The sequence below is a fragment of the Sinocyclocheilus anshuiensis genome, unplaced genomic scaffold (genome assembly GCF_001515605.1).
Source record: "Sinocyclocheilus anshuiensis isolate Anshui unplaced genomic scaffold, SAMN03320099.WGS_v1.1 scaffold1985, whole genome shotgun sequence".
NCBI classification, from domain to species: Eukaryota; Metazoa; Chordata; class Actinopteri; order Cypriniformes; family Cyprinidae; genus Sinocyclocheilus; species Sinocyclocheilus anshuiensis.
Genome location: NW_015541030.1, coordinates 228,877 through 243,131, shown reverse-complemented (window position 1 = coordinate 243,131; position 14,255 = coordinate 228,877). Strand labels below are relative to the sequence as shown.

The window sequence follows — 14,255 nt, the reverse complement described above, 5'->3', positions numbered from 1 at the left end:
ATAAAATGCAAAAAGCAGTGAATGAGGTGGAGAATTGGGCGAATTGTTGGGGTTTTCGGTTTTCTGTGGCAAAAACACAAGTAATATGCTTTTCGAAAAAGAATCCAAGTTTGAATGTCAAAATGTATGGTTATCAGCTGGAACAAGTAAATGTACTAAGATTTTTGGGTATGTGGATGGACTCTAAATTAAATTTTAAAATTCATATTCAGAAATTGATAGAAAAGTGCAAAAAAGGAATAAATGTATTAAGGTGCTTGTCCGGAGCTGAGTGGGGGGCAAGCTGTCAGTCATTGAAAAGAATTTATGGTGCTGTGATTAGGTCAAACATAGATTATGGTAGTGTAGTTTATAGTTCTGCGAACAAAACCTTACTTAAAAAGATAGAGGTAATACAAAATCAAGCTTTGCGCATTTGCTGTGGAGCATTTAGATCTTCTCCGGTGGCTTCATTACAAGTTGAAATGGGAGAATTGCCTCTAGAACAGCGTAGGTTTCAGCTGAGATTAAGGTACTGGTATGGTGTAAAGGAAAACCATGAAAACCATCCAGTTAAACTAATTCTGAAAGATTGTTGGGAATATGAATACAAAGAAATTGGTTGGGTAGGTTGGGTAGTAAGGAAGGAGGCATACAGCTTGGAGTTGAAAGACCATGAAATTGCTCCTTCTGTTGCTATTCCAGCAATTCCTCCTTGGTTGTTCCCTATGCCACTAATTGATTTACAAATTCACAAAGTAATAAAAAAACCGGAGATGAACATGCCAACTGAAGTAGTAGTTCAACAATATATAAAACAAGAGTATTATTCTGTGTTACAGGTATTTACAGATGGGTCTAAGGAGCCAGAGTCTGGGAGAACAGCAGCAGCAGTTTATATTCCTACTTTTAAAATAAAAATGGCTAAAAGATTATCAGATCATGTGTCAGTTTTTACTACCGAATTATTAGCTATCATACTAGCTCTACAGTGGATTGAAGAAGTTCAACCAGATAGAACTGTGATATGTACTGACTCAATGGCTGCGCTCACTAGCCTACTAAGTGGTAAATCTGAAGCTCGGCAAGACTTAGTATTTGAAGTTTTACAAAGTTTGTTTAGAATAAGGCAGTTAAGGATAGAGGTACGATTCCTCTGGGTGCCTGCACATGTGGGTGTGGATGGAAATGAGGAAGTAGACTTGCTAGCAAAGAAAGCATTAAATCATACACAAATAGAAATTAAGTTAGCTTTAAGTAAAGCTGAATTCAAGAGAGTGATATCATTTGAAGTAAGAAATGGCAACAGTTATGGAATAATGGGTCTAAAAGAAGACAACTTTTCCAGATTCAGGAGTGTGTTGGAAATGAAAGGAAAATTTTGAGTGTCTGCATATGAAAGGGAGAGATTTCAATTAATTCAAGAATTAGGATGGCTGGGAGTTGATAATATTTCTTTAAAAGTATTGTTAGGAAATCGGTCGAGGCAATCAAGAGTGCAAGAAAACACAGGAACAATAGATAGAATCTAGGTTTTTTTTTTTCTTTCTTTTTTTCCCTTCTGTATTTCTTTCTTCCAAATGTATGCACACTCCAGATCAGTAGGTGGCGGTAATGCACCTTTTCGCTGGTTTGCCAAACCGCCATAAAACACCAGAAGAAGAAGAAGACGACTGTCAGTTTCACCTTACGAGTGAAATGACGGCTTCTGCGTTAAAGATGCAGAACAACACTTCCATATCACTTTTACATATAAAAATCTGTATTTCTTTTTTAGAAAAACTGCTAAAAAAGAATAGTCGCTTTACTTTGCCCTTATTGTTGTGCTGTTTACTCTACCACGGTAAGATTTGTGCTAGCATCGCTTTTCTATGTTAACCGCTATTTTCAGTTAAAATAATCACTTTTTTAGTCAAAACAGTCCCACGCATGGGTAGCATGCTTTATGGGACAAAACAGAAGCTGTCAGATGTAAGCTATAGGACAGCGTGATACGTGTTAAAATGTACTAACAGTTAGGCCTCTTGTCAATATGCCGGCCGGTGGATGTGACGCAGTTTGTTTAATGTCAGCTAATCTCTTATTCGACAGAAATATCATTTGTATTTTGGAGTGCGTGATTTTTGCTTGACTATGACATGGCATTTATGTGTTAAAATCTCGCTGTTTGTCGATGATAAAAACGAACTACGAATGTGACGCATTTAGCCTGCACCCTGCAAACAGGCCCAGATCAAAAAATAAAAAAAGTAATATGGCATCATACCGCGAGCAAATGTTGCACAAACTGATCGAATGCAATGTCAGACGCTTTTAGATAAAAGCTTTTCAAATGAATAAGAATGTAAATTTAAACATTTTATTTTCGTGGCAGATTAAAACCGCAGGACCAAAAACAGAAAAAAACACCTCATTGTAATGTGGGGGAGGGTAACACCATTTTCCATTAAGTACAAAAAAAATGTTATGGCTATGTTCAACTTTGATTCATTATGAGGTTGAATTCGAAAATTCTGGATTGCGTGAATGTACAGATCATACTGTGAATCATTCATCAAAAAATGACCGGTCAACCAATGCTTAGGACAAACATGGGCCTCATGAGCAACTATCACAAAACATCTTTATTGATTAGCCAGAAAATAACATAACACATTAAGTATCAAGCTTGTGTAAACTCTTGAACTGATTCCTTTGTGTTGTGTTATTTTGTCTACAGTAAATGTCTGTTATCTGAAAAGTGTTATTCAGGACAGTACTAAAAATAATAACATGCTATCGGTTGTATGACGATCATGAAGTTGTATAAGATCATTCATGAGCAGTGTTGGGAGTAACGCATTACAAAAGTAATGATATTACAGTAGTATATTACGTTTTGCTGTAACGCAGTAATATAACGCATTACTAATAAAATTTGGGTAATATTATTACTCGTTATAATCTCAATAACGCAAGTTACAACAACATATTACTAACACCGCAAAACAGCACCAGAGAAAAAAATCCGCGGGTAAAATAGTTTGTCTATCTTCTGTTGCTGGAATTAGATGGTTGAGATGAATGAAGAGACGGATTCTACATTTGTGAGATGGACACACTCCTGTTATTTTCAGTTTACCGGAGAAAAGGATAAGAATGCTTAGCAATATGTGCGACACCAAACTCTCAACATGGAGAAATAGCATGAGTAAAACCTGGAAACACTGGACTGGTGCCACTTAACAGTATCGGAGAGAGCTGCGGGGTCGGAGAAGAGAAAAAAGGCGGCGGACGAGCGCAGACAAGCAACAAAAATTAAGTTCAACTAAAAATAACAAAATCTGTTTTTGTTAAATCATTTGACTATGCCGTTCCGCGCCGTATGGCGCGCTGTGAGGATTATTAAAATTTAGGCTATTAGTTTAGGCTACTCCTCATTGACAATGTTTTTTTTAAACAGGTCTATTAATTTATACAATTTAGTTATAGGCCTATAATTAAAATTATTAACACTGCAGTCATCGATGAAAATTAAGAGCAGTTTTATTTCGTGCACAGATTTTCAAAAACAGCCTGTTTAACGCGAAATACGTTTCTTCTCATGTTTTTCACTATAGGATATGGGCCACAAGAGAAATATTAAGGGAATAATTTAAGACAGTTATATACCGTCATCAGCCTATATTGAAGTAATTTTGTCTCAGAGAATATGTGCCGTTAATGCAGCGTTAGAAAGCTCCGTCAGTTTTTTTACTTTCACTTTCTCTATAGTGAATTTACTGACGTTCACCGGCATAACTCTTGCACAGTTTGCGCGTTGCTTGCTTGTGTTGCTTGACCCCTCCCCCATAATATCAATAGTTTATAGGCCACATATTAGGCATTTTTTTAATGTTAATGAAAGTGACACCAAAAATAAGGGAACATCATTAGGAAATCCTTGGGTGGGCTGTGCCGGGGCTAAGCAAGTTTCTGATGGGCCCCGTCAAGCCCCGCCCTAGTGCCGCCACTGATTAACCTAATTCGTTTTAGCTTGTTTAGCAAATAGCAACTTATATTTTTCATTCTTGTATTCTTCTGAAACCATTCAAATTTGCCTGTAGGCTAGGTATTGTGTTTATTGTTTGTACATTATAACATTTCGCTTTATTTACCGGTGTTATTTATGAATGTAATAACGAGGTTTCTGCTTATCCATGTTTAACCTAAACTACAACTTAGCATTAATGTAGACCTACATACCGGCATCTAAATATGATTTTATAATTGTATGCTATATAGACCTACCACATTACCCTCCACTGGGTGTAGAATGAGCAGCAATAAACTACATTTTGGCATTTTATAATACTTCTGTGGATATTTTGGTGAAAGTAACTTAAAAGTAGTGTAACGCATTACAATTCAGAGACAGTAATATTGTAATGTAACTAATTACTTTCAAAAGACAGTAACTAGTAATATATAATGTATTACATTTTGGAAGTAACTTGCCCAACACTGTTCATGAGACTGTATGTTTGTCTGATGAGTGCATTTGTAAATCAGTGATGTTCTGCTGTTTGTTTGCATGTTACATTATGTATCATTCATATTTCTTTACCTATAATCATTATCATCTTAATAAAATACATTTTTTTTAACACTTTCCTGTTGTATCATTTTGTTTGGCTTACGATTGTGTGTTTGTTTCTTCTTCAGGTGTGTCTGGTGTTGGATCAGTCAGTGAAGTGTCAGTGAAGGAGGGAAGTTCAGTCAGTCTACACACTGGTGTTGAAACAAACCAGCAAGACAGACTTAGATGGTATCTTTATGACACCCGCATCGCTGAAATCACTGGAGATTTCAGTAAGATCTGCACAGATGTTCAGTGTAATGAAGGTACTGAGAGATTCAGAGACAGACTGAAGCTGGATCATCAGACTGGATCTCTGACCATCATGAACACTAGAACCACAGACTCTGGCGATTATCTTCTACAGATCAGCAGTGGAAACAGCAGTAACAGTGAAAAGGCCTACAGTGTTACTGTTCGTGGTGAGTCATTATTTTGAAAAGCTAATCTTGTACATTTAAATAACATCATTTGAAGGGGAATGTTGAAAAAATACATAACAAAAATCATCCCCTCTGCATCCTCCCCATCCCCCCACCATCCCCATTAGATTAAAAGTAGTGGTCGACCGATATATCGCCAAGGCCGATATATATCAGCCGATATTTGGCATTTTTCAAATATCGGCATCGGCCGATAAGTTTTTCTGTTTGGCCGATGTGTTCGAGGCGGGACTTTTATTTTTCAGCTCACATTCTCCCTCTTCTTTGCTGTCGTCGTTCAGTTCTGTCTAATACGGATAGAAGTTTGTCTAATAATCAGGGCTGGGGAGTAACGAAATACATGTGACGGCGTTACGTATTTAAAATACAAAATATGAGTAACTGTATTTTGTCATAATTACATTTTAAATAGGTGGTAATCAAATTACAGTTACATCCGAAAAGTATTTTAGATTACCAAAGTGATTACTTTAAATTTTTAATGTAATTTCTTCATTTAATATTTAAGTAAACAATTTGGGGATTTTAACCAATAAGGCAGATTCTCCGTTAAAAAAAACTGTGTGCAGCAGCCTGTTTATTTAGCAACTCGTAGTGAGAGTGCATCATCACGGCACAAAAATGGATGACACAACAGAAAGCCATTCGTGTAATGCATTTCTCTTGTGGAAATACAAAGACTATTTTACTTATAAATCTGAAAAAGGACGTAACATCTCAGTGCAATCTATGCCCAAGTTACCTGCGACAAAACTTCTATCAGCATCGAAGGATTCAACTTCTCATCTGAAAAACGCTTGCGTTTCTATTTTCTCATATTTTGAGCATTGAATGGTTATCATTACGTTTAATATTGCAGCAGCCTGTTCATTTAGCAAATGACACCGAATTCTCCTAGAATTCACACTTTGCATTCAGTTAACAGATCCATACGAATCATGCATGAAATAAACGTTTATGAAGTCAAACGATAGCTTTACAGATGAACTTGAAGTCTTTATTCATTCGAAATGTTTAAGAATAGATCATCTTTCGCGTGGTAATGCGAGTTCATGATCCGATTCGTGATCGTGAACAGATGATTCTTTTGAGTCAATATTTTAAATGAATCATTTATTTTGTTTAACGAAACCAGTGTGAATGGTTCACAAACTGGATGGATCTGAGGTGAGTTTCCCAAAAGCATCGTTAGCAAACTGTGGTTGTTAAATTACATTGAACTATAACGACATTACTTGCGACCGTAGTTGCTTTGGGAAACGAGCCCTGTCAATTTTGACTCAGCGATTCTTTTGCGCCGATCGCTTCTCCATAGAGAGGATTATCAGTGAAGTATTATCAGTAAGTAACAAAAAATAAATTTTTTGTTGTTCATAGAAATGCCACGCCTACCTAAAACAGCTCGTTCTAACACGCCCCCACATATCTACGTCACTATGTGGAAAGATTTGCATAACGCCGCCCAAATGTGCACGCAAAGAAAGAAGGCGTGGTTTCAGGAAGTTTTTTGAACATTAAAGCATGTCAACATATTCTGTTACACCAAATACACAAAATAATGATCTTTACAATAGCATCATATGACCCCTTTAAAATATAAACGATCCTCGTCATACTAGCGTTTCCACTGTGTTTCAAGCCGGCTTTCCACTATCCCTGACAAATGACAGACCGATCAGTCATTCATTTCCAGTTCCAGTTCTGATCATATGCAGATGTCTGTTCATTCATACAACACAACCGAAAGTACGTGTTATGTGACCATTCATGCACACTGTAGCATCATGCTACATAAGACAATAAAAGGGGAATATAAATCTTATTTACTCAAAACTCACTTTAAACCACCATAGAGTGTTTTTAAAAACTTTCGATTGCCGTCTAATGTGTGTTTTAGCCATGTAATGTTGCTGAAATATGTTATTATCTCTGAGTCAGAGCAGCGATCATGGAAGAGAGAACACAGGCGGACAGTGCTGGAAGCTGCTAATGCTCATCAGTAAATCAGTGGAAAATGAATAGAAATGATGATTCTGTCTAAGCTATGCATTTTAAAACGAACACGCACAAGTTTAAACGTAGCCTAACAGATGTGTAAACTGAAGACTATTTAAACTTTATTAAAACTATTTGCACTGATTTATTGTTGGTTACATTTTTATTTATTTATTATTTTTTTTTTTTTTTAGATAATGTAATCTTGTTAAAATTGATTTTATAAAATTGGTTTTGAAAAAAAGTATCGTTCAGCAACCAGTATCGAAGTCAAGGTATCGGTATCGATATTGAACATTTTTGAACGATACCCAGCCCTAATGCCAGTAATTATTTTTTGAAGACTGTGGGTGACGTTTCCCTTGCCATGTTTGTTATTTCTGTGATTCTATCAGAAGGTAATACGGTTTTGTGAAAGCCTTTCAATGATGCAGTCTGTCTACTAGTCCATCTGTCTGTGATTGCAGTGGACACTTCTGCCAAATGAGTAAAAATGTAAATGAAAACATGTTATTTATGGAGGAGATTCAAACAGTAGTAGTAAAAATAATCGGATTTTGTAGAAAAACATGACATTGTACCTTAATGTGGTGGAAAACAGAACAATTTTAATAAGTACAAAATAAACATTTTATGGGCAGTATTGTTTATTATAAATCCTAATGAACTGTTCATTTATTTTTCAGGTTTTTTCAGTGTTAATACAGATGGAGTCTCAGTGTTTGTGATGGAGAGAGATTCAGTCACTTTCCAAACTGATGTTAAAACAAACCAACAAGGCAGAATTAGATGGTATTTTAATGACATTCGCATCGCTCAAATCACTGGAGATCTCCGTAAGATCTGTACAGATGTTCAGTGTAATAATTACACTGAGAGTTTCAGAGACAGACTGAAGTTGGACAAACAGACTGGATCTCTGAGTATCACAAACATCAGAACCACAGATGCTGGACTTTTTCAACTAAGGATCAGCAGTACAAACAATGGCGAGGGTGACAAGACCTTCAGTTTTGCCGTCCATGGTGAGTTATGTTTAAAAGCAAGTATTGTACATTTAAATCACATCATTCATGTTTAGTAATATTGTTGTAGTGACATTCGGTGTTTATTATATTTACCTGTGTATTAATTCACATATAATTTCTTAAAGCACACATTTACTGTTAAAGTGTAATTTATAGATTCCACAGTTCTCATGTTATGTTCCTTTCCCCTGTAAAAAAAAAAACTTCAAGCAGCGTTTGGTTTGTGTTTCAGATATTTCTGCTGCTGAACAAGATGAAATTAAGAAAAAGGAGGGAGAAAATGTCACCTTATACTCTGGTGAAATAAGCCAAAATGATTTGCTGAGATGGTATTTTAATGACACTCTCATTGTTGAAATCACTGGAGATCAGAGTAAGATCTGTGCAGATGATCAGTGTGAAGATAGATTCAGAGACAGACTGAAGCTGGATCATCAGACTGGATCTCTGACCATCACAAACACCAGAACCACAGATTCTGGAGTTTATCAACAACAGATCTACAGCAGCAGAATCAGCATCATTAGAAGCTTCACTGTCAGTGTTACTGTTGCTGGTGAGTATCATTTAATAATTCAGTGCCTTTTTGCTTGAGCAGTTTTAGAAAACACTTTGAAATATAAATCATCCAACTAAATGGTTTCATTATTGATAATCTGTCATCTTCAAATAGGTTGTCATATTATAGTGACAGACGGTTGTTACATTGATATGTGTCACATTATGCATTTTACAATTTTGAAGTCTATTGTTAATAATAAGAAAAAATTGTATTTATATATTAATCAATTTTCCTGTGAAAGCCACTATTTTAGCTGATGTTGCTCAAAAAACCACCAGATGGCCCCATTTATCAAATAAATCCATATCAAACAGCATTGTGCTGAAAGCAGAAAGGTGTAAAAATCAGTCAAAAGTATTGATACAGTTGATTTTCAGACTATCTCTAATAATAATGGCTGTCTGTCTTCAGCTGTTCGAGATCCAGGTCCACCTTCAACTGCTGCACCAGGAACAAATGCTGCTGTTATTGGTGGTGCTGTTGGTGGTGTTCTGCTCGTAGCTGCAGTAGCTGTTGTGATTTACTGTTGCCACAAGGAATGTACAAAAACAAAACAAAATGGCAAGTATTACATGCAACTGATCTCATTAAATGTAAATATAGGATTTATTATACAAAAATTATCTTTAAAAATGTGTCTTTTTAGTGTAATTGACCAAACTAAGATTTTGTTTTATTGTTTAAACAGACACCAGGGGGCAGAACAATCATAATGAGGTGAGGTACTACCCTATGAATTTACAACAGTTCTGATCTTTGAGATCATTGTGACGTTTATCTGTTTGAGCTTTCTGTGTGAAAGTATATGTGGTTTCATTCAGAAATAATAATTCATAATATGTTTATAATTTATAACAATTGACTTTAAGAGAGTACCACACTTGTGCTGTTTTACTTCAGAATGAAGAACTTGAATCTTTACATTCAGCAAACATCAGATGTGTTTGTGTAACTGGATCATCAATCCTGATCACCTTCTGTGATTCTGTTTTCTTTGTTTCAGGAGAATGGTGCAGCAGAAAACTTGCTATCTGGGGAAAATGGTATTGAAATGAATGTTGTTAAAGGGACAACCACTGATCAGGCTGTGGCTCCACCATTATAACTGCAGCCTATATTCCACCGGATGCTAATGCCATCCATATGTATAGTATGTTCATAGTATACCTATCTGTATATCATGCTGATAGTATTTAAAAATCTGTAAATTATGTCCATAGTACTGCCTTATCTGTATATTTATTGTACATTTGTAACATATTGTAGACACTGTATATCCTGTACTTACTTCTTATTGCACTTCTGGTTAGATGCTAACTGCATTTCGTTGCCTTGTACCTTACATGTGCAATGACAAAGTTGAATCTAATCTAATCTAATCTAATCTAATGGGACATCATAGTAATCAGTAGTCTGCATCAACACCAGTGACGTCAGTCAAAACCATTTTAAACAAGATGTACTTTTGTGGAGCACCTTGAAAATTTCACACAAGCTGCCGCAAGTGTAAGTACTATGTTTGCCTTGATAACATACCTAAAAAAAAAAAGCTGACATATGTCAAAAGAGCTTTTTTTTTTTTGCAAATGTTTAGTGAATATTTGGTCTCGTATACTGACCAGTTCTATCTAAATAAGCAAACGGACATTCGTAAGACATGATGCATCATGCATATTTTTTTAATCGGACTGAGAAGATTGTCACGGGTTGCTACTGTGGGGAGCACAGAGTGAGAAACGAGGAGACCAGGAGTACAAAACAAAGGAGTTTAATATTACCATAGACTGTTTAACCTCCTGCCCTCCGGGAGGCGCTTCAGGAGCCCCCGGACAAGGACCAGCAGACATAGGAACAGCTTTTTCCCTACAGCTGTCTCCTTACTGAATTCTGCCCGCTGACCCCCCACCACCACTACACTACACACTCCTCACATCTCTCCTCATCACTACATCTGGTTTACAAAAAAAAAAAAAACAACTGTTACACTTATTACTTGCACTACTGTCTGTTCATCCAGAATACTGAATGATCCATTTGCACACTGCAATATTTTCTATGCACTTTTTTAAATTTCCATTGCACTAGTGTTTTGTACAGCTTAATGTATCGCTTACATATTCATTTGTAAATGATGTTCATATGTTCATAGTTTCTGCTTATAGTGTACATACACTTATTACATAATCCATATGTATAGTATGTTCATAGTATACCTATCTGTATATCATGCTGATAGTATTTAAAAATCTGTAAATTATGTCCATAGTACTGCCTTATCTGTATATTTATTGTACATTTGTAACATTGTAGACACTGTATATCCTGTACTTACTGCTTATTGCACTTCTGGTTAGATGCTAACTGCATTTCGTTGCCTTGTACCTTACATGTGCAATGACAAAGTTGAATCTAATCTAATCTAATCTAATCTAATGGGACATCATAGTAATCAGTAGTCTGCATCAACACCAGTGACGTCAGTCAAAACCATTTTAAACAAGATGTACTTTTGTGGAGCACCTTGAAAATTTCACACAAGCTGCCGCAAGTGTAAGTACTATGTTTGCCTTGATAACATACCTAAAAAAAAAAAGCTGACATATGTCAAAAGAGCTTTTTTTTTTTTGCAAATGTTTAGTGAATATTTGGTCTCGTATACTGACCAGTTCTATCTAAATAAGCAAACGGACATTCGTAAGACATGATGCATCATGCATATTTTTTTAATCGGACTGAGAAGATTGTCACGGGTTGCTACTGTGGGGAGCACAGAGTGAGAAACGAGGAGACCAGGAGTACAAAACAAAGGAGTTTAATATTCTTCTTCAGGGAATCACACGTAGCACAAGGAGAGAACATAAACAATTCCGGACAAAGAAACTCAGAACGGGACTCACTATAAATACACAGACACCAATGGGACACACCTGGGAGCAAATTAACTAATTAAACAAACACAGCTGGAACCAAATTCATAGGATTCAACGAGGACAGGAACAGGAAGGACCAAATAAGGAAAACAGGAACATACACTTGACAAAGATAGTCAAGCTTTAAGCATTTACATGTTTAATTTGATCATGTAGATCCGATTATTTCAGTTCTACACTACCCCTTTCAATCTGATCGAAAGTGTTTACAGGAAGGTTTTGCCATCCAGTTGAGCCATCAATCCAATTACAGATTGTTTGGGTGCAGGTAAATGGGATCTTGACATATCAAATGTTTTGTTTACATATAACTGGCTGTGAAAATATGTTTTCAAGATGGGCATTTTGGCCAAAAGATGTCATATTGCAAGATACGAGTGCTCTTCACATACTGTATGTACAAATTAGCATTATAATGTTCCATCTTTACTATTTATCATTGTCATCTTGACAACACTACCACAGCTAACGGGAAATGTTCTCAGAACTTTTATTTTAAAAAATGGATGTTTTGAACCTTTCAGAAATAATGTTTTCTTAACTCAATGGGAACATTAGCAAAATGTTCTTGGAATATGTTTTTGTTAGCTTGGACAGAGGAACATTGACGATGAAATGCCAGTATGTTGAGTTTGGGATGCTGCTGTTCTACACCTAATTTAACCAGCAAACCTCTCTTGTTCAGGCAGCTTTGTCAACTGTAAACTGACATTTTTAACAGTAATATTTAAGAAATGGAACATTTCACAGTCCACGCTGATGTTTGATTGTTTGATTAACATACCTTTGTGGTTAAAGAAAGGTTGTTGAAATCCAGCAAGGGTCAATCCATGAAATCTCACCATTGTGTCCTTGAGCAAACTCTCAGGAACTAAACTTGTAAGAAGTGCACTGAAAGACGCAGTGGACAGAAGCAGCTACAAAGTGCCGAATATGTGTTTTATGTAATGTATGGTTTTATAGTATATTTTGTGACTGTTACTGACTGCTGCTCAAGCTGTGTACTGGTGTTCAGCATCTGAATTGTATTTTAATCACAGTTCACAAATGTGTGTTCAGTGATAAAACAATGACATTTGATATTTATTGTAGCTTTCAGATGTTTGCTGCTACCACTGAATGTCTTAATTGTTGAAATGTGCAAAAGTGAATGTTCTTCTTTGTATTTTGTTGCATCAAAAGTGTTGTAAAGTATAACATGCTGCCATTTGAGATACTGATTAGGTTTTTTACTGCCAAGTTCTTGCATTTCATGTGAGGAGGGAGATGGAGACCTGTGGGGCGTGTAAGGTGAATGGCCACTACTTCACATGATCTATTTCCTTCCATTTCTTGTATTTTTTTCCCGTTTTTAAAGCATTAAGCTGTGCTGTATTTTGGTGTCATTTTGTATCATTTAATTTAGCTTTCCTGTTGTTTTTATTGCAGAATGTCATCACTGCATGATAGAAATGATCGCCTGTATTTGAACAGGAAAAGTATGTTTGATCCCAGTTTAGATCCGTTTATCTGTACAGTGGAAGAGAATTAATTGTGCTAATCTTTTTTTTTTTTCTTCTTCTTTTTTCAGGTTCATCAGACCTGTTGCCCGTTCAGAGTCATCTCAACTGCCTACTGAACACTGTCTTACAAGAACAATAGGATTTATAAATGCCATCATGGTGCCTATTTTTGTAATGGTAATTTTATAGGAAAAATTGCTCTGTCAGAGCTGAAGTACCAATAGGCCAAACTCCTCAAAAGCCTGTGACACAAGCTCTGGAAGAGCTGATCATTTAGTGCCTTTTTGAGCTGAATATCTTGACACAATTTCTTTGCTTTCTTTAACATTGCTTCAGCCAAGGAAAGGGTGCCTTATACTTTGAGCCCCTGCATTTTCTTACAGATGGATGGCAATAAAAACGGATCTGATTAACCCATAACTGCTGAAATCTGTAAGTTTGTCATGATTTTAGAGTTTATAATCAGAAATAAATGCAGAGTTCTGGCATGAAACTCTAGATGGCGCAGTCCGATAGGTCTAGCTCAATCTGACCTGGTGACATCATTGTCACATGGCAGCTGATTGGTTCTCTCCTGTATCGGTAGCCAATGAGCTTACTGCTCAATATTCAAATACCTTGCTTTTTTTGTCGTAGCATTTTGTGGCGCACTTCAGAAACCCTCCATCTTCCCCAGCTCCACCTGCATAGATCTGCTACAGGGTGATTTCATGTATGCTATATGTGGGTTATTCGCATGTCATATGTGCAGCAGCAGTATTTCTTACATGCTCACAGCAACATTTTGTGGATGTATTAGCAGTAGCAAGTCTCTGTACTTGCTCTGCTGCAGCAGCGTAGCAGATCTATTCCGCCAAGACGCCGCCACCATGCGAGCATCTGCGATTTTCTCCCGAGAGAAAAAAATCGCCTGCGAGCTCGTACGACAGCAAAAATCGCACCGTGTACACCCGCCTTAACACAGCTCAAAGTGAATGAAAAAATCCTGCAACGTTTTAAATCTGAAAGTGCACCGTGTATAAAGTTATTGTCTCTCAAAAGAAAGAGTCGACTCTGAATCATTGAAACAAGTCCTTTTTAAAACGAATCCCAAGCCGTTTCATGGTGACCTCAACATGAAACATTAGCATATTGCCCGCCCACTTGTTGGTCTTTTCGGGTTGGTCTGAATGAAAATGCAAATTCATTCTTTGCCACTAGGTGCTGCTTTTGGAGCGGT

General features: G+C 36.5%; 2 protein-coding genes and 1 long non-coding RNA gene across 3 annotated transcripts in view; all 3 read left to right on the top strand.

Moving 5' to 3' along the window:
• The window catches only part of LOC107690500 (uncharacterized), a 300,658-nt gene that overhangs the window by 135,099 nt on the left and 151,304 nt on the right, over nt 1-14,255 (top strand). The gene's annotated exons all lie outside the window — the stretch shown is intronic.
• Nucleotides 1,654-10,337, top strand: LOC107690501 (uncharacterized). The gene is made up of 8 exons (XM_016488858.1): nt 1,654-1,822; nt 4,663-4,998; nt 7,701-8,039; nt 8,275-8,598; nt 9,016-9,165; nt 9,293-9,321; nt 9,608-9,695; nt 9,990-10,337. Exons 1-8 carry the CDS (start codon nt 1,678-1,680, stop codon nt 10,004-10,006), a joined length of 1,428 nt encoding a protein of 475 aa, XP_016344344.1. The 5' UTR covers nt 1,654-1,677; the 3' UTR covers nt 10,007-10,337.
• Nucleotides 11,571-13,453, top strand: LOC107690517 (uncharacterized). The gene is made up of 3 exons (XR_001634452.1): nt 11,571-12,824; nt 12,963-13,012; nt 13,105-13,453. It is a non-coding gene; the product is annotated as an uncharacterized LOC107690517 (long non-coding RNA).

Excerpts from the sequence above, each read along its gene's own strand:
- LOC107690501 (XM_016488858.1), top strand. The coding sequence starts at position 1,678 with ATGACGGCTTCTGCGTTAAAGATGCAGAACAACACTTCCATATCACTT. Across the intron at positions 4,999-7,700 it reads CTACAGTGTTACTGTTCGTG|GTTTTTTCAGTGTTAATACA; the intron begins GTGAGTCATTAT and ends TTTATTTTTCAG. Across the intron at positions 8,599-9,015 it reads TGTCAGTGTTACTGTTGCTG|CTGTTCGAGATCCAGGTCCA; the intron begins GTGAGTATCATT and ends GTCTGTCTTCAG.